At 55.6% G+C, this 25,674-nt stretch overlaps 10 protein-coding genes across 10 annotated transcripts; 5 read left to right on the plus strand and 5 right to left on the minus strand.

Annotated features, from left to right (window-relative positions):
* Positions 1-433: 433 nt before the first annotated feature.
* On the minus strand, positions 434-3,932 carry K437DRAFT_229688 (RNI-like protein; the record flags this gene model as incomplete). Its single annotated transcript, XM_013384627.1, has 4 exons — positions 434-1,146; positions 1,216-1,645; positions 1,706-3,088; positions 3,159-3,932. The coding sequence occupies 4 exons, from the start codon at positions 3,930-3,932 to the stop codon at positions 434-436; spliced, it is 3,300 nt and encodes a 1,099-aa protein (XP_013240081.1).
* Positions 3,933-5,368: 1,436 nt separating this feature from the next.
* K437DRAFT_276783 (ribosomal protein S5 domain 2-like protein) lies at positions 5,369-6,640 on the plus strand. Its single transcript, XM_013384628.1, has 3 exons — positions 5,369-5,499; positions 5,568-5,884; positions 5,969-6,640. The coding sequence occupies exons 1-3, from the start codon at positions 5,497-5,499 to the stop codon at positions 6,567-6,569; spliced, it is 921 nt and encodes a 306-aa protein (XP_013240082.1). The 5' UTR covers positions 5,369-5,496; the 3' UTR covers positions 6,570-6,640.
* K437DRAFT_276784 (uncharacterized protein) lies at positions 6,601-9,884 on the minus strand. Its single transcript, XM_013384629.1, has 4 exons — positions 9,714-9,884; positions 9,379-9,633; positions 8,977-9,300; positions 6,601-8,888 (listed from the first exon to the last, which is right to left on the minus strand). Exons 2-4 carry the CDS (start codon positions 9,622-9,624, stop codon positions 6,636-6,638), a joined length of 2,823 nt encoding a protein of 940 aa, XP_013240083.1. The 5' UTR covers positions 9,625-9,633; positions 9,714-9,884; the 3' UTR covers positions 6,601-6,635.
* Positions 9,885-10,121: 237 nt separating this feature from the next.
* K437DRAFT_252331 (uncharacterized protein) lies at positions 10,122-13,131 on the plus strand. The gene is made up of 7 exons (XM_013384630.1): positions 10,122-10,329; positions 10,393-10,691; positions 10,762-11,071; positions 11,128-12,097; positions 12,179-12,534; positions 12,602-12,805; positions 12,883-13,131. The coding sequence occupies exons 1-7, from the start codon at positions 10,255-10,257 to the stop codon at positions 13,042-13,044; spliced, it is 2,376 nt and encodes a 791-aa protein (XP_013240084.1). The 5' UTR covers positions 10,122-10,254; the 3' UTR covers positions 13,045-13,131.
* A 124-nt stretch (positions 13,132-13,255) lies between these two features.
* K437DRAFT_296772 (uncharacterized protein) lies at positions 13,256-16,501 on the plus strand. The gene is made up of 6 exons (XM_013384631.1): positions 13,256-13,664; positions 13,751-13,869; positions 13,948-15,521; positions 15,595-15,828; positions 15,898-15,990; positions 16,074-16,501. The coding sequence occupies exons 1-6, from the start codon at positions 13,600-13,602 to the stop codon at positions 16,233-16,235; spliced, it is 2,247 nt and encodes a 748-aa protein (XP_013240085.1). The 5' UTR covers positions 13,256-13,599; the 3' UTR covers positions 16,236-16,501.
* Positions 16,433-18,221, minus strand: K437DRAFT_260095 (cysteine proteinase). The gene is made up of 3 exons (XM_013384632.1): positions 17,944-18,221; positions 17,587-17,823; positions 16,433-17,497 (listed from the first exon to the last, which is right to left on the minus strand). Exons 1-3 carry the CDS (start codon positions 17,973-17,975, stop codon positions 16,642-16,644), a joined length of 1,125 nt encoding a protein of 374 aa, XP_013240086.1. The 5' UTR covers positions 17,976-18,221; the 3' UTR covers positions 16,433-16,641.
* A 270-nt stretch (positions 18,222-18,491) lies between these two features.
* K437DRAFT_296774 (putative Rpc40-40 kd subunit of DNA-directed RNA polymerases I and III) lies at positions 18,492-20,051 on the plus strand. The gene is made up of 2 exons (XM_013384633.1): positions 18,492-19,760; positions 19,834-20,051. The coding sequence occupies exons 1-2, from the start codon at positions 18,704-18,706 to the stop codon at positions 19,956-19,958; spliced, it is 1,182 nt and encodes a 393-aa protein (XP_013240087.1). The 5' UTR covers positions 18,492-18,703; the 3' UTR covers positions 19,959-20,051.
* A 470-nt stretch (positions 20,052-20,521) lies between these two features.
* Positions 20,522-21,299, minus strand: K437DRAFT_260098 (signal recognition particle, SRP9/SRP14 subunit). The gene is made up of 3 exons (XM_013384634.1): positions 21,202-21,299; positions 21,038-21,106; positions 20,522-20,892 (listed from the first exon to the last, which is right to left on the minus strand). The coding sequence occupies exons 1-3, from the start codon at positions 21,271-21,273 to the stop codon at positions 20,572-20,574; spliced, it is 462 nt and encodes a 153-aa protein (XP_013240088.1). The 5' UTR covers positions 21,274-21,299; the 3' UTR covers positions 20,522-20,571.
* A 405-nt stretch (positions 21,300-21,704) lies between these two features.
* Positions 21,705-24,709, plus strand: K437DRAFT_260099 (uncharacterized protein). Its single transcript, XM_013384635.1, has 4 exons — positions 21,705-22,121; positions 22,218-22,753; positions 22,825-23,277; positions 23,339-24,709. Exons 1-4 carry the CDS (start codon positions 22,014-22,016, stop codon positions 24,633-24,635), a joined length of 2,394 nt encoding a protein of 797 aa, XP_013240089.1. The 5' UTR covers positions 21,705-22,013; the 3' UTR covers positions 24,636-24,709.
* K437DRAFT_282417 (aldolase) lies at positions 24,696-25,614 on the minus strand (the record flags this gene model as incomplete). Its single annotated transcript, XM_013384636.1, has 2 exons — positions 24,696-24,896; positions 25,000-25,614. Coding segments are annotated over 2 exons (756 nt in total), but the record flags the coding sequence as incomplete, so codon positions are not given.
* Between the last annotated feature and the right edge of the window lie 60 nt (positions 25,615-25,674).

Raw genomic sequence — 25,674 nt, forward strand, 5'->3', positions numbered from 1 at the left:
GAGGGAACCGACCCTCGGGGCTACATATGTATCTCGATCAATAGACCATCTTCTTGCCCTTTCGGCGAGCGGCCATGGATGGCGTAAGCGCCGCCCTAGCTACCTCTGACCAGCAGCTCTACATTGCAGCGGACCAAGCTGAAGAAGCCGAGACAAGTGGCCGAAGTAGTGCGCGGCCGTAGAGGGCGGTGGACCGCTGAGGAAGCAATATGTGCGACTGCATGGTCTCGTGAAAGATTGGACATCATTAGCCGTGCGGTGCTGGCGTGTAAGAATCGATCTCTTTCGATTAAGCGGGCCATCCCAATGCCTTGCCAAGTACATGCTATGCACATCACGGTACCGCAATCATCGATTCAACCCTATATCATGACCACGCTTCTCGCTATTGGAGCTGCGATTGCTATGGTACAGAAGCCAACTGCTGCTGCCATTAATTCTGCTCAGTGGCTTCAGGCTTCGAGGTCGAATCATCGGACGAAGCACGACTGTGAGACTTGGGGATGTCGACGCCGAGCAGCTCCGCCCGGAGATCCTCCCCGCTGACGGAAGGCCCTGCGTCTACCGAAGCACCCACGCTGCTCGTGCTGCTACTACTACCGGATCTTGATCGTCCATGTTTCGGCGGCGCAAGCAAGTCATCCTCTCGCCCCGATCGTCCAGCCCTTGCTGCCGGCGCTCCTTCTTCCTGGACCCCATGCTCTTCGACATCTTCAGTGTTATCATCGATCGAAAGAGCCTTGGCTTTGCGGAAGAGCTCTCCTTCTTCCGACAGGAATCCCTTTGCCTTCTGCTCGACAGGGGAGAGGCCATCGCCATCCGAGCGTGCTTTCGAGGCAGCGCCTGTGTTGATCTTGAGCTCAATGACTTGCTCCCTCAAGGCCCTTGGCTCGTCTGTATCCGCATGGGGAGCACCAGACTTCGTTGGGTCTGCGTCATCCTCGTCATCAGATCCGATTGAAAAGGTTGGCGAAGAGAGTGTTGCATCAATGGCTGGCGTCTTCAGCAGGTCGTTGCTCTGTGGCTCTTTGATTGAAACGGATAATGGGTCTTGTCTTCCTTGTGCAAGCGGTTGAACCAGCTTGTAAAGCTTTCCAACGTGCGTTGTTAGGGACTCAAGATCATCGTTGAGTGCGAGGACTCGCTCTATCACACATAAAATGAGGAAATTCAGCGCAAAGCAAAAGTGAGAGCAGCACGGGGCAGAATGCTCACCAAGCAGACGGCCTTCTTCCATGCCGTCGATGACACGTACAAGTCTCCCTTTGATCTTGAGGCTCTCACGCATGAGGTCCTCGACTACGTCCGGTAGATCTGACGCCGGCTCGAACCCTTCACTCGGTTGTAGTCGTGCAGTCTCCGATTCGAGCAAGGTCCGCAGCACATCTCGACACTGGGCAGCAGACTGCACCAGCTCATCCACGTCCTGCCTGTGTGCCTTCGCAGCCTGCTGAGCAGCTGCGATAGCCTTCTGGCGCTCTCCTTGTTCTTGCGCCGCAGCTTTGGCCACAACCGATTTATAGATCGGCGCTGGGATAGGCTGCTTCAGGCCACGTTGATTCGCCTTTTGCTGAGCGATCTCGGTGTTGCGCACGCAGCTTTGCAAGATCTCTTGCGATAAGCGGGCAAAGTCACGATTGTTCGGCTGCAAAACGCAGATACGCATCAGTACCAGCGAAAAACTTAAGCATCCATCTCTCCTCACTGGAATGTTGATGTCGAGGCAACGAAGACTCCGGTTCATCTTGAGCGACACTGAAAGCGCCATGACGCCGGCAATGTCAATTTCAAAATTCTCGGTTAGGTCGAGGTGAATAAGACTTTTTGCCTCTGGCAAGAATTCAGCAAGTGCAATTGCGCCTTCGGGAGGCAGGTCCGTATCATTCAAGAAGAGACGCTTCAGGTTTGAGTTGAGCGTGAAGGCTGTGCGTAGCGTCGTGATACCTTGGATACTGGGACCTGAGCATGGGTTGCGACTAACATCTAGGGTCTCCAGGATGGGATTGTACTTGAGAGCGTCGGCAATCGATACCAGACCTGCAACGTCCAGGTTGTTATCACTAAGATTGAGCACCTTCAGGGTTCGATTCTTCTTGAGTGCCTGCGCGAGATTCACCACACCGCCGCGAATGTCGTTCGATTTGAGGTCCAGTGTCAACAAAGAGCCCATGCGTGGCGCTTCGGCCAGCAACTGCTTCGCTTTCTTGGCTTGCAATAACGTCACCTCTGGAACATTGTAGGCGTTGCTCGTGGTGCGTCGTTGCGGATCAAACGTGCTACCAGATTGCCTGTTGACAGTTGCTTCGGCGTCCAATTGCAAGGATGCTGTTCGGTGGGCAGTAGGAATCTTGCGACTGGTGATTCCCCCAGCAGGGCTTGAGACGACGATCGGACCTTCGGGAAGTTCCGGCGACACTGTTCGGAAGCTGCCTAGCCCAACACCATTCACGTCTTGTTGTGCATTACTGCCGGTTGGGTTGCTGATCACATTGCCGCCTTGGACCGCTGTCGCGCCATAGCTATCTGGATAGTCTTTCAGGAGATTTGCAAGTGGAAGGCAGCCGGCCTGTCCGATGCGGTTTCGGCGTATTGAAATGTGTTTGAGCGTCGAAAAGCGTACTGCATTCGCTAGAATCTCCAAAGTCGTCGGGCTTTTGAGAGCGCAATTCTCAAGTCGAAGGGATATTATGGAAGATGAAAGAGACACCCCGTCCTCTGCAACATTGCGCAGCAGGGGCGCTCCAGGCATCAGCGGCAACCCATCTTCGTCCAGCTCTCCTTCCTCAGCCTCTATTGAAGCCTTTCCTCTTCCGGCTTCAGATGCGCCATCGGCCATCTTCGTTTCTGATGCCTTTGCTTTCAGCTCGAGAAGAGTCGATTGAGACTTAACCAGGCTGCTAACCAGCAGCTCGAGCGCCGGGCGCGTGATGTTGTTCTCCGAGAGGTCCAAGTATCGCAATGCTTGCGCACGTCGAATGAACCCAGAGACGTATCGCCAGCCATTATACTTAATCTTCTTGTTGGCAGCTAAGCTAAGATTCGGCAAAGTGCCCGAAATGAGCAGGCCGTGAAGAATTGCTTTGAGTCCCTGTAAGTAGTGGAAAGAAAAGTCACACTCCTGCCGAAATGCACCTAGAAGCTTCATTTGAACCACTCACGTCGTCTGTCAGGCCGCAATTCTCCAAGACAAGCTTTGTGAGGCCAAAGTCGACGCTCAGAAGATCAGCGAGCGGATCAATGGCAGCTCGATCGAGCGGCAGGAAGCTTAAGTCAAGCGTCTTGAGCGGGCCGTCCCTTCCGGCTCCCTCTCCGCCATTCGCCTGCCGGTGGCCTTCCGCAGCCTCTTGAAACACGAACCTCATCTTTTTGAGCGGTAGCTCTTCCCTCGTCCGACAACATTCCCGGTAGAGTGCTTCAAGTTCTTTGAGTGTCCAACGCTTGCGCCTGCGCTCGGACAGCTTTTTTCGATGTTCGCGCTCCACCTTTTTCCGTGTCACATCCTCCGAGCCGGGTGTGTACATGTTCGAAATAGGGTATGTGACACACATGCTCGAGACTGTGAATTGGACACGTTTAAGCGGCACGTCTTCGCATGGTAGCGGGAGAGAGCTTGTCGATGTCGGAGTGATCGTGCTTTGTGACGTCAAGCTTTGGGATGTCGCTGCCCGGGCAGGCGAAGATGACTTCGCTGTAGATATCCCTGCTGTCCTCGTTTGCGAGTGCACCATCCCGGTGGTTGGTTGTGACTGGGGAGCACTAACACCTGGCTGCGGCGCGCCAAAAGCGGCTGCAGCCCCATCCCCTAAGCCCCACCGCTTTAACATGCCCCCAAAGCCTGAAGCAACAGGGGCGTCTGCCTTTGGCACCGGAACCTGCATATTCATGCCTCCTTGCGCGAGCTTTGTGTTGATGTTCTGCAGAATACCTCCCATACTGACACTTGCGCCCGGCTTGCCTGTCAAGAAACCACTTAGAGAAGTTCCGATCATGCTCGTGACTGAGTTGCCTGACCTTGAGGAGACGATGGACGCTGACGGAGAAGGTTTGAGGATGCTCTTGCGCTGAGCATGCTTATGCGGCCGCTTAACGACGGACGGAAGAGGAAGCAGCTCGGAAGTCGTCATGGGGGGACCGAGGTTCATGAAAAGGCCGCTCGCGACTGCAGCATGGACTGGAATCGGCTGAGGAGTGAACGTCCATTTTGTTGGTGCCGGAGGTGCTTCATCGTTGAAAGACTCTGAAGGAGCCTGAGGAAAGGCAGCTGATGCGCTTGTCATAGTTCCTGGCACTTCTGTAGCTGAGCTAAGGCCATGGCGTTGGTCCTGCATACTCGCCGGCTGGCTTTCATCGGGGCAAACGAGGGCATCATTCCCTTCATCGCCTGTTGAAGGCTGTTCTGTTGCAAAGCTCGGGCCCTTTTGCTTGGCTAGTTCTGGAAATGGTGTCGATGGGCGGTCAACAAGGTCCGCTGGATTGGCAAGCGCATTCGCTAACGCTTCATCCGTATTTGAGCTCTCGTCAACATTGCCCTCCGCTACGACCTCTGCCGGTCCTACTTGCTGGCTGACCGCATTCTCGCTGCGAACACTGTGGGATGATCCCTGGTCGACCCCCTCCCCGCCAGACTCGTCGTCCTTTGCACTAGATGGCGGCATCGAGGCTTGGTTGAGGTCGTCGAGCGCCATGATGTGACCTGGATGGTTGTGTGATGCCGAGTACGACCACACCTTGGGCTCTAAGACGTGACAATGATCATCAGCTTGAAGTCCTCCGAGTGCCACGCTGAGCTCGGAGGTGCGAGTGAGAGTCCGGCACGCTTTTCCAAGCTAGTAGAGCTGCTGTGAATTTGACGACGGTCGTCGGCTTCTCGCGGGGTGCAAGGGACCAAGTAACGCGTTGGTGGTCACCCTGATCACCATCGCACTGCCCGCATAGCCTGACGAGCTGGATTGTCAGGTCAAATAGCGGGTGGATGGCCTTGCGCACCCGCTTCCCTAGCAGATTTTCCCGTTGCTCCAACCCGCTCCCAGAGCCTCGAGGACGTATCTAAATCAAGGAGTACGGCCGATAGCCATGGACCGTCGTGGTTCGCCATCTCGCTTGACACTTCCATGAACGTCACACCTTATCGTCGAGTCGCGCAACTAGGATTCAGCGCTAGAGAGAGGCGATCATGCGATGGTAAAAATACGGGTGTTTCTAACTTTCGGGTGTAGTGATTTGCACAAGGAGGGGAGCACAGCATTGGAAAGTGCACTACCGCTGGCATCACTCGGTCATTCTAGGGCGAATATTGTTTACTTTTTTGCCCGTAAAAATGTTGGAAGTGGGAGGTCGAACAGTCGCAGCAAATACTTCTTCTGACAAGATCACTCTCTCCAGATGAGCCACGAGTGTTTGCTCGCAGACAAAGAAAGGCTTCCACACTGTGGGTAAAGCAGGAAAGAGTGTCAATAGCCAGAGCGGACCTGCTTTGGAAGCAGCGGCACGCCAAGCATGGTGAGCTCAGGAAGAGATCCACGATCGCTTGGAGTTGCTGATTCTGACTCGCCTTTCAACTCACACAGTCTCGTCTTGAGCTCTTGTCCAGCGGCCAATTGCGCATAGATGGACGCCGCCCACTAGAGCTTCGTTCACTGGCATTTCATATCTCTCCATTGTCACTCCGGCAAGCAGGAGCGGATGGCAGCGCGATAGTTTCCCATGGGCTGACCACCGTCAGGGCCAGCGTGTATGGGCCGCGGCAACGTTTAGCAGAGACAGGTGGCGCGCAGCAGCAAGGTGGCCAGGCTGGCCTTGGCGGTTCAGAAGCGAAGCTGGAAATTGAAGTCGAAATGCCTGCGTGGGCAGGGTCCGATCGACGCAAGAGAGGGAAAGGGGATCGGTTCGTCTCACCAAGCAATATTTTGGCCTGCTGCTTGCATTGGAGCTAACGTTCCCCTTGCTTTTCAAATCGACTTTGTTGCAGTCAAATATTAAACCTTGCGTCCTCTTTGCAATCCGCTTTCTCCCCTTGCATCCTCCTTCACCTATATCCGCGCTCGCAAATACGCGTCTACATCACCATCAACTCGGCAGACGGTTCTCTCTTCTCGAGCTGCGTGAATGCCGTCAGTCTCGCTCTAATTGATGCAGGGATATCCATGCTCGAGCCGCTCGTCGCCGTCAGCGTCGGCTTCTATGCTGGTGGAGGTAGTAGCGGGACGAGTGGCGACTTGGAAGAAGATGGTAGTCCCGGTGGGATACTGCTGCTCGACTTGAATGGCACCGAGGAGTCTTCCTTGCCTAGCACCACCCTTGGTATCATGCCGCGCAGCGGAACAATCTCGCTGCTCGAGCTGGAGACGCGATTACATCTCGATCGGCTAAAGCAAGCGATACAACTGGGGGTAGAGGCATGTGTGGTGCTCAAGGCAGAAATGGACCGCGTCATAAAGGCACGGACGCGCAGGCTCGCCACAGCATTGGGAGGAAGGGGAATACCGAAGAGCGCTGGCGACGTTGTGGAAAACGAGCATGTCCCGGATGATGTCGAGGGGTTCGAACGGGAGCTTATGGATGAGTCATGAGGCTAGCGATCGCGCTAAGGACCATGACCTCATTGTATTCTATTAATGTAGCATTACACAACACTGTCACCATACATCCTGGCTTTCGGCCGCATCCCAGTTCGCATCCTCAATGTCTTCAAATTGGGACCACAGCTCCTCGTCATTCTCAGCAGATTTGAGCGTTTGTGACTTGCCGGCCGCCCCGCTCTGGGCAGCGAGCAGCATTTCTTCGTCCTGCTTTTCCAGAGCGAATCGAATAGCCAGCTGAGCTTCCGCCTCTCTACTACGCTCCAACTCGGCTCGACGGAGCTCCTTCTCGGCCAGGTGTTCATCTTGCTTCTTTGCGCGCCACTCGCAGCCATGCTTGAACTCGCATGTGGAGCACCGATAGACCGTCTCGTCGGTCACACCGCGCAGCTCACGCGTGCCTTCCCACATGGCCATGACATCGCGCAGATAGTCGTCCAGCTGAGTGGCATCGTGTAAGAAGGTCACTATACCGATAATACTGCCTTCCTTGAAGCTCGTGCGTTTGGAGGGACCTTGGCTACTCGGGTCTTTAGCGGCTGTGGACTTGCCGAGAGCAATAGCGTTTCCTGACACTGACAGTGCGGGTGTCATACAGTGTCTTTGTTGAGAATTGCGAGGAGAGTCACTCGCCGTGATGGTGTGGTCGGAGATGCGCGCAGGATCGCCTTGTACAGCAAGAGAAAGCTGAAGGACAGGCTGTCTCTCGACGTTTGCCATATTTGAGCCCATTGTTGCTACTTTCGCCTGCTTCTCCACATGCATCAAAGTAGCAACCGCTGGTTCTGATCCTACGTTCATTGCAGGCGAAGGGCCATCTCCTGTTGAAGGGGCGAGCTCTTCTGTATTCAATCGTTTCACGCTGCACGCGGGCATCGCATCTGGAGCTGCGTTTGACGGTAATGTGTGCTGCTCTTTTGCTTCGCCAACCCTGTCCCGCTTCTTGGCAGAGTATTCCTTTCCCTGCCCGCGTCTGCGGAAGACGAGCGCAAGCTCGTCCGAGATGATTGGGCATTTTGCGGCGCGGTACTCAATTTCGGCATTGGACGTTTGGGTCTTTCCGCTTGCCGCCTTGAGAGTCATAACGTGTCCTTTCCAAGCACTGGCCCGCATGTCTCTCAGTGTTGCTGCCATTAGGTCAAACACTGTTGATAGGGTACACACACGCGGCCTTTTTGGCTCGTTCGGCACTGATGTGGATGGCGATGTCGACTTGTTTGACGAGCTTTCCAGATCGGGGAAGAGGTGTAGCCCGTAGCCTTCGCAGAGTGGTATAGCATCGGAAAGAAAGTCATCTGACAATGGTGCATGTAAGTTGAGTTGCAACCTTTGCGCAAGCATAGACATCGTGAAAGGTGTGCCCTTGTGGTCCACGCTTTCATCTTCCAATGTCGCAATTCCGGCGCCCGGTTGAATATCTATGAGCCCTTCTGCACCGCTTGTTCCAACGCCCAGCAGCAACCCCTCCAGCAGGCGCTTATAGAGCATGCACTGGAGCTTGGCTTGGAGATAATCAGCAGGGCGAGGCAGCCTGTCGGAAGAACGCGTTTTGCTGTCTGATAGAACGTAGACGTAGCCTGCCGCTTCCGCTCTTGGGTGCGATAAAGGATAAGACGGTAGCATACCCGCAGCGAGACGCTCCTTGGTGTTGGAGGAAGCTTCCAGCGTGAAGGTGCCAATAGGCGCATCTCTGTTCGTTTCTTGCAAATTAGTCCCACTGTCATCGTCTGATGGGTCTAGAACGGAGGAAGCCGCGGGTAATCCTGTAGTAGGCTTGAAGAAGCTCATGATCCCTGGTGCAGCTCTCTCGGACCGATCCTTTTCGCGACCAACTTCCAAAGCCCCTTCGTTCGGCGCTGGCTGTTTTGAGTTCGTGACGGGGCTCAATTTGGCACGGTTATCGGCCTTATTGAGACGCGCATCAACTTTACGTTCACGCTCTGCTTTGGCAACAGCCTTCTTCCATTCTTCTTGAGAGGTGAATTGGGGGCCATTAGAGGAGCTTTGTGATATAGAAGAAGCGGTCCCTCGACCTTCTGGGGGTTGGCGGCTCGTCGTAAAGCTAGTTCTGATGCCTTTTGATACGGCCAGAGACGGTGGGTGCTCGCCCTCGTCTTTATTCGCAAGCTTAAACTTTCTTTGATCGCCCATGGAAAGTGCACTACTCTCAGCCGTTTGCGTTTGAATTGCGTTTACCGAAGTCGTGCAGGCCTGGTCTAATTTTGGTACATAGCGAGGTCGCCGCTCCAGCTCATCGATAATACCCAGCACGAGACGGTCCTGCACCCAGCCAAAGACAGGGATTTCTCGCTGAATATGAAGAAGAGTTGAAATCAGAGCACAATTCATATATCATGTTGCATCGAACAGAAGCTCAGGTAAGAGGAGAAATACCCACCGAGCATCCCTTGTCCAGCAGCGTTTTGATCGCCACGGCCAACCGCACCATTTGGAGTGCCCATTCATCTTCCTTCCCTCTGGTCGAGACGAAGACTTTTTCACCGGGGAAGATTTCCTTCTCCAGCTTCGCATGAACCTTTTTTCCTTGGTCGAAAACGCGTTGCTTCATTTCCAAACGCATTTGATCCAGTGGAATGACAGTTCCTTGCGGTGTTGTTATTGAGGCAGGTCGCAGAGATGGCGGCAAATAGGAGAGTGAGAGGATGGAATACTGGAAGGAGAATTCACACCAGCTCGGCGTTACGAGTTCGGTTACGGTTAGCTGGGTGTATGTCGATACGAACACGCAAGAAGCGTGAGCTTCAGGGAGTCAGCAAAATGAGTGCCGCACGATTCTCACATGACCTTTACGGCTTGCATGATCTTGCAAGCTCTTTGGAGGAGTTATAGAAGAAGACCATCGGCTTATGTTTCCTAATTTTCGCGCAGATATCGTTGACTTATGCCTTGATGGCGGGACAGACATTGTACCTTGTCGCAGCCGAGCTTCTTGCTCACGATCGTCAAGGGTTATCTTGGACGAGCTGGCGGCCGAGCCAGCTCTTCCGGTACCAGCCTGCTGCTCTTGCTCATACTCGATTTGCATGGCGGGTATCTGGAGACACAGCAGTATCAAGGCGCTCCTTAGCCCCAAGATTCGTGCGGGATGTATTCCGGAAGCAGCAAGATATTCACCGAGGATAGAGAAGCGAATCATATGTGGCGACCTTGGACGGACAGATCATCTTCCATGCTCATTCGCGCGCACGAGCTGATTAAAGGTTCAAAAGATACAGTGCATGAACACCACAACGCTTGCTTTGGCTACCGACTGACAAGGGCAAGGTTGTGAGGGAGATGGTGTAGCAGGTGCAGTGCGAGAGGCAAGCAGTATTACGCGAACGCAACTGAGCTCGTGACAGTGTGCATAATCGTACATGCGAGTACACGTGTAGTTCAAGATTGCAAGCGCACTGATGGTCCGCACAGTCAATAAGAAATGTTACGTAAACAGCCACACAATTTTGCGATTGAGCATCATCGTCATTCGAGTTGTTGCGAACGTTTTGTCATTGTAGACACCGTTTTGGCTTGCCTTAGGCGGGTCACACGAGCATCTATAGCAGATAACAGGACGCCAGCAATCGGTAAGAGGAGCTCGCCTGCATCTGACAGAATCTGAAGACTGAGCAGTGGATGGAGGCACGTGCGGTAGTAGCCGCTCGGAGCCTTCAAGATGGCGAAGAAGGGAAAGAGCAACTCTGCAGAAAAGGCGGCTGCTAAGGCGGCTAAGAAAGCCAAGCAAGAAAAGGTGAGTATCTATTAATTTATCATCATTCTCATTCTTGTCTTATCTTATTTCTTTCAACGAAAGAGCGCACAACAAAAGGCGCTTAAGAAGGAAAAGAAAACACAAACTGCCATCTCACAGCAAAACAATGCAAAAGGGAAGGGCAAAGGCAAAGGTAAATCCCAGTCTAAAGCAATCAAAGAGGACGAGGAGGATCTCGATGCATTGCTTGCAAAGTTCAAGGCAGATTGGGAGCTAGACCATGCCGTATTCGAAGAAAGGCAGTCGGGCGCGCCCAGCAGACGAGCAAATGCCACCCTGACACCCTGCCCACTCGGCAACGACCTTTGGCTTTTTGGCGGAGAATACTTTGACGGTGAAACGTAAGTACCTTGTGTGATGAACCACTTTCAGTCAAGAGTCATAGCTTAAAGCGTGGTCACTGCTTCTCAGGGCCAATTTCTACGCCGATCTCTATCGCTACACGCCGTACACGGGGCCGTCGTCTTCTAAAGACTTACTCGACGATCCTCCTTCCTTCATCACACCGCCGCCACCTGTCACCGAAGAGCGCAGCAAGACAGAATTAACGGAAACCAAGTCCCGGGATAAGGGAGAGTGGCGCTCGTATAGCTCACGCAACCAGCCCGGGCCGCGATCGGCACACCAGATCGTCGCTTCGCCTCAGAACGGCGGCCTTTTGTGGCTCTTTGGCGGGGAATTTGCAAGCTCGCGAATGACCAGCTTCCATCATTATCGCGATGTAAGTGATGCGTGGCTATTCCTTGATTTGAATAGAGCTGATTTTCTTCCTTGCAGCTTTGGGTCTTCTCCATCGCCACCAAATCGTGGGACCGCATCGACACCAAGGTCAAGCCATCTGCACGCTCTGGCCACCGTATGGCCATGTGGAAAAATTATCTGGTCCTCTTCGGAGGATTTATTGATGCTGGTGCCCGGACAACCTATCTCAACGATCTGTGGGTCTTCTCAATTGAAGATTACAAATGGACAGAGATCAAACAGAACGATCTGCGCCGACCAAGCCACCGTTCGGGGTTCTCGTTCATCCCAACATCTGACGGGATTGTCTTGCATGGGGGTTACTGCAAGCGCTACGTCAAAGGACAGCGAACGCAAGGTGTAGCACTTGACGATACCTGGTTCCTCAAGATGGACGAGAATGACCTCGCAAAGCTCGACTGGATCAAGCGGCGGAAGATTGGGTACATCCCAAACCCGCCGCGCAGTGGCTGCACGATGGCGCTGTGGGCGAACAAGCAGATGGGCATTCTCTTTGGCGGTGTGACGGATACAGAAGCCGACGAGGAAAGCTTAGAGAGCACATTTTGGAATGGGCTTTATGGCTATCAGCTCGGCGGCACGGGGCGGTGGATCAGCCTGAACCTGAAGAAGCCCAAGAAGATGGGCGGGCAAGGCGGCAAAAAGAAGCGCGAGCGCGCTGTAGCTCTAGCTGCTGCTAGGGCTGCAGAGGCTGCGAAGCGCCGGGAAGAGGCGGAAGCGAGAGCGAAAGAAGAGGAAGAGGAAGCTAGACGAGGTTGGAGCGATGATGACGATCAGCATGGCAGTCAAAGCGAGAGCGAAAGTGGGAGCGATTCCGATAGTGACGCCGACGAGCGAGATCTACGGAAAAACCCTGCGGGCGGGGCGGATACTGCATCCAGCCTCGCTACATCGGGGCCGCCCTCGTTTGGTGTGCCAGATGATCCGGAGGATGATGAGGACGATCCTCAGAAGAGCATACCGCTGGAACGATGCAACACCATGTGTGGGTAGCAAGGGCGAACTGTCTACACAATGCATGCGCTGACGTTCTTCTTCACACGCTATCGCTCATTCGCTCGTGTAGTGGCGGTCCAACGAAACTTGCTATATCTTTATGGAGGAATCTACGAATCCGGCAACCGCGAATACACGTTGGACGATTTCTATACGCTCGACCTTTCCAAGCTTGACCGATTCCATTGCCTCAAGGCTTGCCCTATCGACACGCTCGAGTGGCACGACTCGGAAGAAGAAGACAGCAGCAGCAGCAGTGACAGCGGGAGTAGCAGCGACAACGACGATGAGGCTCAAGGAGATGAAGGCTTGGAAGATCAGGAAGGTGTTGAATATGTCGAGGATGTGGATGAGGATCTCCTTGATCCGAACGTGGGCGAAGATGGACTGTCGCTGGAGGAGAGGAAGCAAATGGCCAGAGAGAAGGTGGGTCCATGATGTGCATGCTACCTTTTGTACCGGATGCATTGACCACACGGCTCTAAACGTGCAGGAAGAACTCCGTGCACAAGCAACCAAGTTCCTGGGCGTGTCGAAGGACACTTCCAGAACAGCGGAAGATGTGCTCTCCACCCCGCTTCCTGGAGAGAGCATCGCGCAGTTTTACGAGCGCAGCAAGGAGTACTGGTCGGCCAAGGCGTTCGAAGCGATGAATGGTCAGAATCGCGGAAAAGAGTTGCGGAGAGACGCGTTTGGCGTAAGTGCAGCGGCGAGTGCAGATCTTGCATCACATTCTCCTGATACTCAAGCGTTACTGTTTTATAACCCCATCAGTTAGCCTCCAAACGATACGATGAGTACAAGCCACTGCTCAAGGAGATTGAGCAAATCCAAGCCGAGGCTGGCTTGGACGCCCAAGAGATGCGCAATGCCAGCAAAGGCTCAGGCTCAGCGCTGAATGCTGGTGTCGGAGTCGATAGCCGCAACCGTCGATGATCGGTGATCCTTTCCTCCAGCTCGTTACCTTGTATTTCAGAGCTCTTGTAGTTCAGAGGCGAAGCATGTAGCAAAATTTGGTGAGCGAGACCGCACATCTAGCAAACGATGAAGTTCAGCGGGAAATAAAGCGATTAGGCACTCTGCAGGAGCCCATTTGGTTAATGAGTGGCTTTACACAGCAAGGCTTCGGTCCTTAGCTGTTGTAAATCAGGTAATGTCTGCTAAAAAGTGACAGAGCGTCGATCGCTCAACTCAAGTTTCACCACGACTGCAACTGTTCAACATGCTGGGTCCTCCATAGATGTAGGACGCTTGCCTTCAGGACGTTGTTATTGAGGCTGTCATATAGCAGCAACAGCGCCGACGGACGCCCACTTGCATCAGCCTTCCTCCTGCTGGAACTTCCAGAGCAGTTTGCTGTTTTGGCATTTCCGACTACTGTGCGGATTATTGCGTCGTTCAAGCGACTCGAGTACTCTGCGAGCAAAGCGCTTGTGAAGGTGAACAGCTAATCCCCCATCGGATATAAGCGTATCGTTGTCTCTCGCAACCATGCTGTACGATTCTGCGTACGCAAGCGAAATCAAGGCGTGGCTAGCCTCCAAACTCGAACCAATGTCAGTCCTTTAGCTCGAGGCGATACCAGGCAAGTTGCTGCGGATGCATACTAACCTTCTGCTTTCATCCTTCCGGCCATTTCCAGATGCGACGCCGATCCAGATGTCCTAGCCGACTACGTTCTGGCTCTGCTGAAGCACGATGATGATGCGGTAAAGCTAGCGCAAACTCTGAATGATCAACTTTCCGACTTTTTGGCGGACAGTGAGTTTTTAAACAACGTCGCCGATTTACATGTGATGACCTTGCTTAGCCAGTCTGAAATGCTCAAACTTTCCTTAGATACCATATCTTTCTCCCAAGAAACTGTGGAGATGCTCCAGCAGCGCTCGTATCTGCCTGCATCTGCACCAGCCGAGCCACCGAGTCCATCCGCGATGGACACTTCAAGCAGCCGCAAGCGCGGACGACCAGAGGGGCGAGAAGACGGGGACACATCGATGACCAAGTCGTTGCGCTCTGGAGATGGTCAACAAGGAGATGGTGCTCAGAACGACGCTTGGGCAAATAGACGGATAGGTAGTGGATCAACACGTGGGGGCCGTGGAGGCGGCGGTGGAGGGAGGATGGGCAATGTGTCCCCTATCGGCGATCGACAACAGCAGCCAGGCGGGAGAGTCACCTTGCCGGAAGGAATGTGCAGGGATTTCCACCTGCGAGGGTTCTGCTCCCGTGGCGATTCGTGCAAGTACCAACATCTTCCAACGAATGGCCAGCCTTGGGGAATGCCACAGCCGGGGGCCTTCCCTATGCCTGGCTCAGTGCCTGGCTCAGTGCCCATGCCGACGCCTCCCCAAGCTGGCGGCGAAGATGCAGAGATGTCCAATGGGGCTCTCAGCGTGAATAATGGCCTTCCTGACCAGCCGAACCCGGTTATGATGCCTTTCCCATTCCCTGGGATGCCGGGGATGCCAGGGATGCCCGGCCTGCCGCCAATGCCTGGAATGGATTTTGGCATATTTGCCAATGGAGATGGTGGACGAGGTCGAGGGCGAGGACAAGGGTCAGGGCCCGGGCGCGGCGGGCGTGGCATGAATGGACAGTTCCGTTCCACACGGCGCTCTCAGACGACGCTTGTCATTGAGAACGTTCCATCAGAAAACCTGGACCTGATGCAGGTCAACGAGCGCTTCAAGCGCTTTGGCACTATAACCAATATCCAGATCGACAAGGCTGGCCGAAAAGCTCTCGTATCTTACTCGACGGCCGACGAGGCTCGCCGTGCTCACTCCGATCCCGATGTGATCTTTGGCAGTCGCTTCGTCAAGGTCTACTTCCAAGCCTTGGACGACCAGCCGAGCAGCGATGGTGCCCACTCGCCCGGGCAGAACGCAGGCGCCAGAGGGCCTTCCGCTTCTTCATCCGCATCGCGCAGTGGCCGAGGCGGTACGCCTGGCTGGGGTGGCAAAGGAAGCGGCCGCCAGCCGGTTATTACAGCAGCCGACGTCAAGATGCTGTCTGCAGACGCAAAGGCCAAGCAGTCCGCTGTTGCCACTATGCTGGAAGAACAGAAGTTGCTCATGTCCGGCATCACCATGCTCGATGGCGACGCAAAAAAGAAGGCTATGAGCCGTCTGCGTGAGCTGGCGACCACCATTCCGTTGGCGACGCAGCAGGCGAAGGAAGCTGCAGAGAAGGTCCAGAATGTCGGACCTGTCACGCCCATTCCTGAGAGCTCCAAGGCTCTCATGGAGAAGGCAAAGAAACGACAGCTGGACCGAGAGCTCGATGCGATGGCCGCTAGTGGTGTAGGTGCATCCATGGCAGTGGATGGGGAAGAGGGAGGAACGGGGGCTAGCGAAGACGGCGCATCCACTGAGGAGCTCAAGGCGAAGCTCCTAAGTCTCAAGGCTGAGGTGAGCAAGAAATCGCAGGAAGAAGTTGGCTTGATGATTTGTTTGATGCTGACTTCTTTTGTGCCGCGGGCAGGCCGCTGCACTGGGTATCGATGCCTCTGGTGCAACTGGCGGTCGTGGTCGAGGCCGCAGCGGGCGCTTCCTGACTCGAGGAGCATATCGCGGGAGGGGTGGTGCGGCCTGCGGCTTCCAACGCGGCTTTGCCAACCTTGACAATCGTCCAACGAAGCTGCTTGTCGACCTCACAACCGAGGGCGGCGATGCCATTGACGGCGAGAAGAGGGAGAAAGTCATAGCTTGGTTCAAGGTGAGCCGCCATCGTGAATCAAAATCATATGCTTCGGTCAACTAAGCTGACCGACACGCATCGTATCAGAATTTTGGCGAGTTCGAGAATATCGAAGAGGGGGATTCTGGTGCGTCAAGCAAGCTTGTGATCAAGTGGAAGAACAGACACGAGGGAGATAAGGTGAGCATGCAATCACTCCGTCTCGCGATTGATTTGGCGCGTTCAAGTTTCATTCTCATTCTTATTACCTCTCTCGCATGCAGGCTGTTTGGTCTGGCGGTAACATTCCAGACGTTGGGAAGGTTAAGATGCATTGGGCAGCAGTGGCGGTATCATCTCCTGCTTCCGCTGCTGGTACTGAGACGACCAGCCCGGCTACTGCTGCAAATGGGGACCAGACTTCGTTCGCGATGACAGCAGTTTGAAAAACCGCGACGACAGAGCGAAGCGAGGAAGACATGTGCAATGAAGTATAGTGTGTCTCGCATGCTATCCAAAAGCTGAGGGACAAGACTGCACTCGGGCTGATACGCCGAGGCGGCTCGTATCAACTTTTTGACAAAGCACAGATTTGAATCACATGCTTGGTGTGAAAGAAAACAACGTGGAGCACGCACTGACAGAAAGAAGTAGACGAAGTCGGCCATTTGCATACTCCTGCTGCTTTTATACATTGCACAGGGCATCATAGACAGTGCTGTTACAAGCCTGTAGACTCGCCGTCCCAGCGAGGGGCGGCATGTTAATTGGCTTTTTTGTTCTACCCATCACTTTTCACACCCTCTGCCGTATGACGATCGGCGCTTTCGGGATGACGGAGCTCAGTGTGCTCTACAATTTGGGCGCCTTGACGAGCACGTCGTAGTGTCCTGGTCGGAAGAGCAGCGCGCCGACGTGGAGCAGCGTGACAAGCGTCGAGGAGGGTCTGCGCGTGGATGAGCTCGGCGCGTGCGTCCCGATCGCCGCACCATCCTCTGTGGGCATCTCGAAGCGAACAATCTCGCATGCGGCTTGCTGCGCCGCGCGCTCCCTTTGGCGCCCGGGGACGCTGAGGCTTCCCACGGCTGGTGCTGTGTTCCCGCCAGGGTGTGACTCTAACGCGAACGTGTTCGCGGGAGGCTTCGCTGCTGGAACAGCCATGACACCTTTGTCTTCGTCCTCGTCTCCGCCTACTGCGCCGATGCCACTGTTGTCAGGTGATCGCGAGAGGTAGACGACCTCAAGGCTGACAAGCAGGGCGCGGCTGAGCGCCGTGATGGCGAGGTGGTCGGCCTCCTTTCCGATCGCCTCGATGTGGTTGCTGCAGAACTCGTCCATGCTCGGCGGGCCGCCGTCGCCCTTCTCGCCATCGTATGCGAACAGGAATGGCTCGAACTCAGAGGCGTTGGTCTTGAGAAAGGCGGAAGCGACGAGACGGAGGTACGCGACGATCGAGTTGCTCGTCTCAGGGTCATTCAGCGCCTTGACCAGCTCGGCGTCGTCGAGCTCGACAATATCCGGATCGGTGACGTAGATGCGGCGGAGCAGCTCCCTGAGAGGCTCCCAGAAGTCCATGAAAATGGCCATCTCAAAGCCAGCGCGCTCGAGCATGCCGTGCGTCGATTCGATGTGCTTGTACACAGAGAGATACAGCGGTCGGTCGTTTATGTGGATGATACTCTGGATGTAGGCAAACGCAAACGCGCGGCTGTAGAGGCCCCAAGAAAGGAGGGACGGAATGTCGGTTGTCAGTATCGCCTTTGCCAACACCAATGCAGAGCTTGCAACGTTACGCACTAGAAGCAGTCGCCATCACCTCTGGTCTTGTAGTACGTCAAGAAACCACCTTGTGGCCGGTTGCGCAGCCAGAGAATCTTGCGGACGAAGCTCTGGTCACCATTCTCGTACTCGCGAGCGAGCTCTTCCAGATCAATCGCATCCGAAATCAGCGGCTGATCGCCGACGGACTCCTCCCGCGCGGCGGCGCCAAGCTCGTGCCGCTGTGCATCGGACAGGTCTTCTAGTGCGCTGAAGCTGGCTGGCCGCGAAGTTGGGGGAGCAAAAGCGGAATGTATTTGCGTTAACATGCGTCAGTACACAGCATCTTTAGAAAAAACAGACTACAGTACAAAGAGCAGCAGCAGCAACTCGCACCTGATCTGGGAACTGAGTTGAGGCCGGCTCATGGCGAATTGGTGAGTCTGGTGAGAGATCTGATGCGACCGAGACGGGATGACCTTTCGGCGTCGTGGTTTCGCCTTGAGCGTTGGAGAGACTGGTTGGTGCTCTCTCCCACCAGCAGCTGCAAGTGCTTCCCCGATGGCGAAGGAGCGAGCTGGGGTGTCGATACAAGGGATGCTGTGTCGGGCCCGGGCACACAAGGCGTCGGTCACTCAATAGATGTGGGATTGCCATCGTCGTCATCATCACCGACGGAAGCGACGGATGCATGTACTTGGCGCTGAGTCTGTGTGCGGGCACGGCGGCGCTCTTGGCAGACCGTGGATGGTGAGGCGCGGATCGGCTGCAGTCTTGCTGGCGCACACAAACAAGCGAGTCACAGACTGATTAGGGTTGCAGACCTATTTTTGATCAAATTCGGTGCAAATGGCTTGAGATTCCACAACTCATTTTTGGCTTTAGTCTGGCACGCAGCACGCTATGCGCACGACAAAGAAATTTACGCTGAAAAGAGAGTATCCAGCCAGTCGAGTGTGCCTTGCACGTCTCACCTTCGAGAGCCATCAGACAGGCTGAGGGACCAGTCCAACGGGCAGCGTAGAAAAGGAAGATCAGTCATAGGCATTCGTGTGCAGAATACAGCGTGATTATTCTCGAGGAGCCCTCCTGAAGACCCCGCAATTCTCCGACTCTCTTCGTGGTGCCGCCGCTGTCCACCGCCCACAACGCAAAGATGGCTTCCCCCTCCACAGCAAACGGCCTCGTCGACCCGTTTAGACTGGTGCGACTGGCAGAAGAGAAAGTGCACAATGTGTCATCTCCCTTCTTTCCGCACCATCAACCTGCTAGTTCTTCCGGCGCGTCGCGAGCGATTGCGCGACAGCAGCAGCAGTCACAGCTTTTGAACGGAGCATGGGACCTCGACGCCTTCCGACGAGATCTGGTAATCAAGATCACACGCATGTCTTCAGAGCGTGTCGAGTTTGACCTGATTGGTGTCGATGCGTCAATAGCCAACGCCATCCGGCGCGTGCTAATTGCCGAGGTACCAACGGTGGCGATCGAGAATGTGTACATCTTCAAGAACAGCAGCATCATCCAGGACGAAGTGCTCAGCCATCGCCTCGGCCTTGTTCCCATCAAGATCGATCCGGACATGATGCAGATGAAGAGCACGGGTGACACGCCGGACGATATGAACACGCTCGTCTTTGTCCTCAATGTCGAGTGCACGCGAAATCCCGCCTACCACATTGGGCGTAAGAACAAGGGAGCAGTCGTATCAGCAGCAACCCAGGAGACTGACCCGGAAAAGCTGTACGAGAACCCCAATGTGCTTTCTGGCATGCTCGACTGGGTTCCGCAGGGGAATCAGCAGGAGTGGAACTTTGCGACAGCCAACAACCCGTCTGCAGACAAGCCACGGCCGGTGCACGACCGCATCCTGCTGGCTAAGCTGCGCCCGGGACAGGGTGTAGAGGCGGAGGTGCACTGCGAGAAGGGCATCGGCAAGGACCACGCAAAGTTCAGCCCCGTAGCGACGGCATCGTATCGCCTGCTACCTCATATAGACATCCTCGCGCCGATCGAGGGCGAGCAAGCGCAAGCGGACTTCATCCGGTGCTTCCCGCCTGGCGTCATTGGTAGGCGCCCGAAAAAGGGCGGTGCAAAGGGCGAGATGGAGGTGTATGTTCAGGACCCGAGGAAAGACACTGTCTCGCGGGAGGTGCTGCGGCATGAACAGTTCAAGGACAAAATCCAACTTGGACGTATCCGGGATTACTTTTTGTGTGAGTGAGAGCCACGTGCAACGCTGGAGTCGCGCTGCATCTCTTGCTAACAGGCAACCCTCATCCCTTCCAGTCGACATTGAAAGCACAGGGATCATCCCGCCCGAGCGCCTATTGCTCTCCTCGCTCAAAGTTCTCACGGACAAGATCCAGACGCTTCAACAGGCGCTTGACATCATGGAGAACCCACGAGACTGATGGTGATCGCACGCGACCTCTCCCCCGGGGTCCCGCAGCGCAACGCGAGCGAGCGAGCACACAAAACTGTATTTCTATATTGCCAAGCACACCATATATCGTTTCCGAATGGCGTTCTGTGAAGGGCTGCAGCTGCGCTTCTGACAGCTGTACGGCGAGAAGGCAGCGGTACCGCAGTTTGACGAGCTGACAGGGGCCTTCGACGAACTGAAGCACCTGCCGGCTCAGCGATGCGGTACTTCATCATTTGTAGCTGCTCAGGCTGTACGTGGTGTACTCTGGCTGTAGTCGCTATGCGGCCGGCGCCGTTCTCCAGATCAATCCAGCCAAAGCCAGTGGCAATGAGGGTATTGGTCTCCTTATTGAAGCTGTGTCGGCTGAGGCCGAAGCATCTAATACCGGCCAGTTTCTCGACAACGAGAAAACCGAGGCAGAAGCGATCCCCCCACCAAAGCAGGAGGTACTCGTCAAAGTACATCGTTCTTCAGTAAGAGCGCTCGCTCGGAAATTTGCGGGCGAAGAGCCACGAGCCATGCTTTTATTGGATGTCTTGATGCATTTACCTTCGAACTCGTGCCATACAGAGTAGGAACCCAGTCCTGCTCATACTCTCTCACTTTTTCCCCTTCTTCTTCTTCTTCTTCCCGCCTCCGCCTCCGCCGCCCCCTGCTCCACCTCCTGTATTTGCACCCTGTCCTCCTGACCCAGCTGCTGCTTGGCCGGAGGCCTCTTTTACCGCTACCGTTGCCGCCCCCGCAGCTGTCACTGCCCTTTTTGCTGCCTCCTCTGCCGCAGCAGCCAGTTCCTGCTCCTTCTGCTTTTGCGCAGCGATTCGCGAGGGAAGCTCGGCGCCGACGATGGCGGCCATCATGTCGCGGTTGAAAATTTCGAAGCGATTGAGGATGATCGAGGAGCGTGTTTTGAATTTGAGCGTCTGGGAGAGTAAGCGGAGGTGGGGAAGGCGGATGATCCGAAAGAGGTGGGGGGGGGGATTTGTATGATGTAAGATGCGGAGGAGGGTAAGTATGCGGAGCTTCCAGTGTTTTTGAACGAGGGAAGCAGGAGGGAGTGGTTCGCACCTTAACGTCATCGGTCACTTTCAGGACGAGCCACTCGTCAGATGGGCGAACCCGAATCACATATCGAGTCTATTCTCGAAATCCAAAAGGCACGAGCATGGTTCCCGGCAGATATGTTAGCAATCCAAAGAAATGAATGACTGCTGTAGTGAGACAATACTAACCCGCGCCGGCGAGGCCTCGTACAGCGCGATGGACTGGGCCTGGAATTCGGCCCATTTCTTGATGTAAACCATGGTGGAGCCGCAGGGGGATATAGCACAGGAACGGCGCTTTGCCGCGTGATCTGCTTCCCGTGAACGGGTTGAGGGAATGGGCGCCTTGTCGTGTGTCTTGTGGACCGTCGGTGCTCGCCAAAGCCTATGCAAGTTCGCTGCGTTGAGGATGCGTACAGCGCACGGAAAGGGAATCAAAAGCATGGGTGCGAAAGAGCAGAGAAGCAGCTATGATTAACCTGAAGTGTGGCTGTGGAAGGCACAACCCTACTCTTGGCCCTGCATGCACCCTTGTCTGCCAATACTTAGCTTATTAGGGTTGCCTTATTCGATTTCCCCGCGTTCGCAACCCAAAAACGCAAGGATGCGCCGGGTAGAGCAAAAGTGGTGCCATGCCGGTCAAGTAGGAAAGTGCGGGGCAAGGTCACTCCATATCCATGCAGGGCGTCTTTGTTGCACAGCTCATGCATTCTTTCGCAGGCTGGTGGGGTGTATGGTCTGCCCACCATCAAGACATCGTAGAGCACGGTTGGAGACTCGATGGAATCCGGCCAGTGGAGAACAGAGTGCATTCTTTGGAACATCGACAGTCCAGCGAAGGATAGACAACTTATGGACTCGGGCCTGGCGTAAGGTATACCCTCATCAAGGATTTGTGCCTCATTCCCTTGTTAGCCCAGGAGCCCCCCTTCTCCGTTCGCGGTGGCACTCCGTCCTGTCATTGCTCTCCATTGCAGTTTATCACAGATGGTGCCATCGTTATGAAGCCTCAGGCTGGATTCGACGAGAGCGACCAGGAGCCTCCCAGGAAGCTCCTGCGAGTTTCCAAGGCATGTGCTCGGTGCCGGAATCAAAAGCTTAAGTGCGATGTGAGTGATTGGGCGATATGTTTTGTGTACCACACACCCGTTTACGCCGAGCACGTGAGGCCTGACTTCTATTGTCCTTTCTTTTGCGCACACCAGGGGAAATTCCCATGTGCACGCTGTCAGCGCCTGAAGGTGCCCTGTTATGAACCCAGGGACAATGCGTCGCCCCCGAGCGCGTTCGCGTCTGGATCCGCTGCTGTAGATACTCTCGACTCTCTGCAAGGAACCATGGAATCTGCTCTCGAGCGTATTGCACGCCTCGAACGGATAATGGGAAGCATCGGAGATAGCAGCGGCAGTGATCCTGGTCCTGTGATCCAGCTTCAGCAGCACCACCACCACCGCCGACAGCTGCCGGCATCTCACGCCATGCCGTCCCCACGCTCTGCAGCAGGGCTGACGCCGGCCCAGTTTCCAGCGCCCTTCAACGAGATCGCAGCTACGCGGCAAAACTCGCCGGCGGGAAGCGAGACGGACGAAGGCCAAGGTCAAAGAGGCAATGACCGCCCTGCTGCTGGAGGGCACGGCGCGCTGGAGCACAGGAGGTCATCAGCTATCTCGCGCGCGTCATTACATGACCCAATCAAGAATGGCATCATCACTGAAATACATGCTCGCTACCTGATCGACTAGTGAGCATGGATTTGTGCCTTGGCCGTGCTTGTCTGCTTGCAGAGACTGACGCCTGTCGCCGCGTCAACAGCTTCGTGCTGAGGTGTCATCCGTATTTGCCCATCCTGGATGTCGAGGAAATGCCAACAATGGAAGAGATGCGCCAGACGGATCTGTTCCTCCTTTGCAGCATCCTCGCCATCGCGGCGCGGTATGGTGACGCGCAGCAAGAGGCCTTTGACGCAAACGGAAGCACAAACAATGTCGTCGAGCGCCTCTTTCAGACAGCAGAGACGCTCCTGGGTCAGACGCTGGCGCAGTCCAAGTTCCGTCTGGGCGATGTGCAGGCTGTTATCTTTTTGCACGCATTCAGCCTCCGCCTCGTCGGCAAGGGCTCAGACGCGTGGATCCTGTCCGGCCATGCATTCCGCCTCGCCAAGAGGCTGCAGATCGATCGAACAATCCTTGTCCCACGAAACACGGAAAGATTCTCGCCGTCTTCCGCGCGTCGGACTTGGCTGGCTTTGTGCTCCTCAGACGCGTTGTGAGTAAGAAGGTTCTCTTTGCTTTTGCCAAACATGAGGCTGACAAGACTCGTGATGCAGCCCCTCGCTCGGCTTTGGGCGACCGGCCTCTCCTCGGGAGAATCTGGAAGGCTGCCTGTCCGTGCTGGAGATGCTTGGCGCAGCGTTCACTCGCGGAGACCAGAACTTGGGGCAAGAGACATTCATCGCCTCGCAGGTCGAGCTGGCGCATGTTAGCCGGCAGCTGATGGACTGGGTGGCGCAGGTGAGCTGCAGCGCGCACCAATCTGCCGATCTACCGAGCGTCGCGCACCGCTATAGGCGCCTTGACTCGATGCTCTCCGCATGCGAGGCGCGCTGGGACAAACCCAGGCTCGGAACGACTAACCAGCGCCGCGCATCGATCCTGTATCGCCTGCACGTTAAGCTGTGCCTGGCGACGTTTGTGCTGCGCATGTGTGCGGCTGCAGGGCACGGAACGGCGACGGCGGCCAATTCGGATGTAGCAGCAGTGGCAGGGGAAGGAAAAGGAAGTGAAGGAGGAGGATGGGGAGGAGGGGGAGGTCATCGCGTGCTCTCCACACACACGCAAGAAGATTTACAGGCTGAGTGCCGAGAAGCGTGCATCGCTGCGGCGACGGCCATGGTCGAGATCCATGCGGGAGACCGGCCGCTGGTATGCGTGCCGGACTATCTCATCACAGCGCTTGCGCAAGCGATCGTCGCGTCGGTCAGTGTGCTCGAGACCCAACGGGATCTGTCGCCCACGAACACGCAGCAGATCGCCGACAAAGCGCGTTGGCTCGTCGATGACTCACTGCGCATTCTGTCGTACTTCGGAGGCATCGAGACCAATTTGCCAAAGTTCCTCGCGGGCAGGATCCGCGAGCGCGCCAAGCGGTCGTCGCTCTTTCGGAATACACCTTACCAGCTGTCGACACCGCTGGTGGACATTCCGGACCACCCACGCACGCTCACTTCCTGGCAAGCGCTGTCGCGCGCTGACGAGTCTTCCCGGACTATTTCCGATCCGCACCGTCAGAACAATGTACGTTCCGCTGCTGAGAGCTCCAGGGCGACATTCTACGACCCGATTCAGACGTCACCGCTGCAGCCGATGAGCCACGCAGCGCATTATGGCGCTCCCTACGGGACAGCATCAGGAGCCGGAGGGGAGATGCAACAGCAGCAGCATCAGAACCAGCACCATAAAACGAATAGCACGGCAGACTCGTTAAGCACGCCTGGCTCTGGAGCCGATTGGGGCGACTTTGCGCGATGGTGGGATGCAGACGATCCGTTGCAGCTCCTTTTTGGCATGGACGCAAGTAGCAGCGCCTTCTGGGACGGCTCCCTGCAGCACTTACCTCCTGGCTGACTAGAGGGCCGTCGTTCAGGTGTGGCGTAAATGTAACAAAGGTCTGCAGAACATGATCTATGGATACATGTGTACATGGAGGGAGCCTTGTACGTGTGCTTTCCCCTTTACCCCATCGATTTACGCTTCCCTCTCAAGCTTCCTTTCGAGCTGCATCAGTGCGGCGAAGCCCCGCTCAGCCTGTGCGACGGCAGCCTTCGCGCTGGGCTGTAGCGGGCGCCTTGGTGCGCCGCCGTATCCGCGCGTAGCAACAACGAGTGCCTGCGAAGGAAAAGAGCAAGAAAGAAAGAGGGCAGCAGGGATCATCAGTAAAGCGTGCGCACGGCTACATAATCGATTGATCAAGCAGGGGTGTCATGCTGACCTTGTGCATGGGTACCCCTCCCTTGCCGAGCTCCCACTCTGCGACGCTTACGAGGCCCTGCAGACTCCTGGCTTCTTCGTACTTGCCCTGGTCCCAGAGCTGTTGCAGGCGAACGACGGCTCGCGGTGCAATGTTGCCCATACCGGTGATGGTGCCGTGAGCGCCGACGGCGAGCGCGCCGATGTAGTAGTCGGACGCGCCGCCGAGGACGAAGAAGCTGGCGGCATCGGCATCGGCGGCAGAGGGTAGGGCGCAGTGGCGCGCCATCTTGCCGATATTGTGGTCGGTGTGCTTGACACCGCGGATGTTGGGGTGGTGCGCCAGGTCAGCGACGAGCTCGCTATCGAGGTCGATGCCGGCGCTGACGCCGGGGTACGAGTAGATTAATATGGGAACGGGGGACGAGTCTGCCAGTTGTGTGTAGAACTCGCGCGCGCCGGGCCGGCCGATCTGCGCGGGGTAGTAAGAGGATGGGAGGACGAGCACATGCGACGCGCCGGCTGCGTGCGCCGCGTGCACGGACTGGATGGCTAGCTGCACTGAGTGGCCGCCTGCTCCTGCGATCAGCGGCAGATGCCCGAATCCGGCTTGGTCCAGTGCGGTCCTTGCGGTCCGGATCAGCTGTGGTAGCGGTAGGGAGGGTATGGCGGTTCAGTAGTTTCCCCCCTCAAAACA

This window comes from Tilletiaria anomala (genome assembly GCF_000711695.1).
Source record: "Tilletiaria anomala UBC 951 chromosome Unknown K437scaffold_165, whole genome shotgun sequence".
In the NCBI taxonomy this organism is placed as follows: domain Eukaryota; kingdom Fungi; phylum Basidiomycota; class Exobasidiomycetes; order Georgefischeriales; family Tilletiariaceae; genus Tilletiaria; species Tilletiaria anomala.

Excerpts from the sequence above, each read along its gene's own strand:
- K437DRAFT_252331 (XM_013384630.1), top strand. The coding sequence starts at position 10,255 with ATGGCGAAGAAGGGAAAGAGCAACTCTGCAGAAAAGGCGGCTGCTAAG. Across the intron at positions 10,330-10,392 it reads AGAAAGCCAAGCAAGAAAAG|AGCGCACAACAAAAGGCGCT; the intron begins GTGAGTATCTAT and ends TTTCAACGAAAG. Across the intron at positions 11,072-11,127 it reads GCTTCCATCATTATCGCGAT|CTTTGGGTCTTCTCCATCGC; the intron begins GTAAGTGATGCG and ends TCTTCCTTGCAG.
- K437DRAFT_276783 (XM_013384628.1), top strand. Across the intron at positions 5,885-5,968 it reads AAGAGAGGGAAAGGGGATCG|TCAAATATTAAACCTTGCGT; the intron begins GTTCGTCTCACC and ends ACTTTGTTGCAG.
- K437DRAFT_276784 (XM_013384629.1), bottom strand. The coding sequence starts at position 9,624 with ATGCAAATCGAGTATGAGCAAGAGCAGCAGGCTGGTACCGGAAGAGCT. Across the intron at positions 9,301-9,378 it reads ATGCAAGCCGTAAAGGTCAT|CTAACCGTAACCGAACTCGT; the intron begins GTGAGAATCGTG and ends ACATACACCCAG. Across the intron at positions 8,889-8,976 it reads TGCTGGACAAGGGATGCTCG|CGAGAAATCCCTGTCTTTGG; the intron begins GTGGGTATTTCT and ends CTTCATATTCAG.
- K437DRAFT_260098 (XM_013384634.1), bottom strand. The coding sequence starts at position 21,273 with ATGGTTTACATCAAGAAATGGGCCGAATTCCAGGCCCAGTCCATCGCG. Across the intron at positions 21,107-21,201 it reads ACGAGGCCTCGCCGGCGCGG|ACTCGATATGTGATTCGGGT; the intron begins GTTAGTATTGTC and ends TTTCGAGAATAG. Across the intron at positions 20,893-21,037 it reads AAGTGACCGATGACGTTAAG|ACGCTCAAATTCAAAACACG; the intron begins GTGCGAACCACT and ends TTACTCTCCCAG.
- K437DRAFT_296774 (XM_013384633.1), top strand. The coding sequence starts at position 18,704 with ATGGCTTCCCCCTCCACAGCAAACGGCCTCGTCGACCCGTTTAGACTG. Across the intron at positions 19,761-19,833 it reads TATCCGGGATTACTTTTTGT|TCGACATTGAAAGCACAGGG; the intron begins GTGAGTGAGAGC and ends CATCCCTTCCAG.
- K437DRAFT_296772 (XM_013384631.1), top strand. The coding sequence starts at position 13,600 with ATGCTGTACGATTCTGCGTACGCAAGCGAAATCAAGGCGTGGCTAGCC. Across the intron at positions 15,522-15,594 it reads TCCTAAGTCTCAAGGCTGAG|GCCGCTGCACTGGGTATCGA; the intron begins GTGAGCAAGAAA and ends TGCCGCGGGCAG. Across the intron at positions 15,991-16,073 it reads ACAGACACGAGGGAGATAAG|GCTGTTTGGTCTGGCGGTAA; the intron begins GTGAGCATGCAA and ends TCTCGCATGCAG.
- K437DRAFT_260099 (XM_013384635.1), top strand. The coding sequence starts at position 22,014 with ATGAAGCCTCAGGCTGGATTCGACGAGAGCGACCAGGAGCCTCCCAGG. Across the intron at positions 22,122-22,217 it reads ATCAAAAGCTTAAGTGCGAT|GGGAAATTCCCATGTGCACG; the intron begins GTGAGTGATTGG and ends TGCGCACACCAG. Across the intron at positions 23,278-23,338 it reads TTGTGCTCCTCAGACGCGTT|CCCCTCGCTCGGCTTTGGGC; the intron begins GTGAGTAAGAAG and ends CTCGTGATGCAG.
- K437DRAFT_260095 (XM_013384632.1), bottom strand. The coding sequence starts at position 17,975 with ATGAGCCGGCCTCAACTCAGTTCCCAGATCAG. Across the intron at positions 17,824-17,943 it reads CAACTCAGTTCCCAGATCAG|CTTCAGCGCACTAGAAGACC; the intron begins GTGCGAGTTGCT and ends GCGGCCAGCCAG. Across the intron at positions 17,498-17,586 it reads GGTGATGGCGACTGCTTCTA|CCGCGCGTTTGCGTTTGCCT; the intron begins GTGCGTAACGTT and ends GGGCCTCTACAG.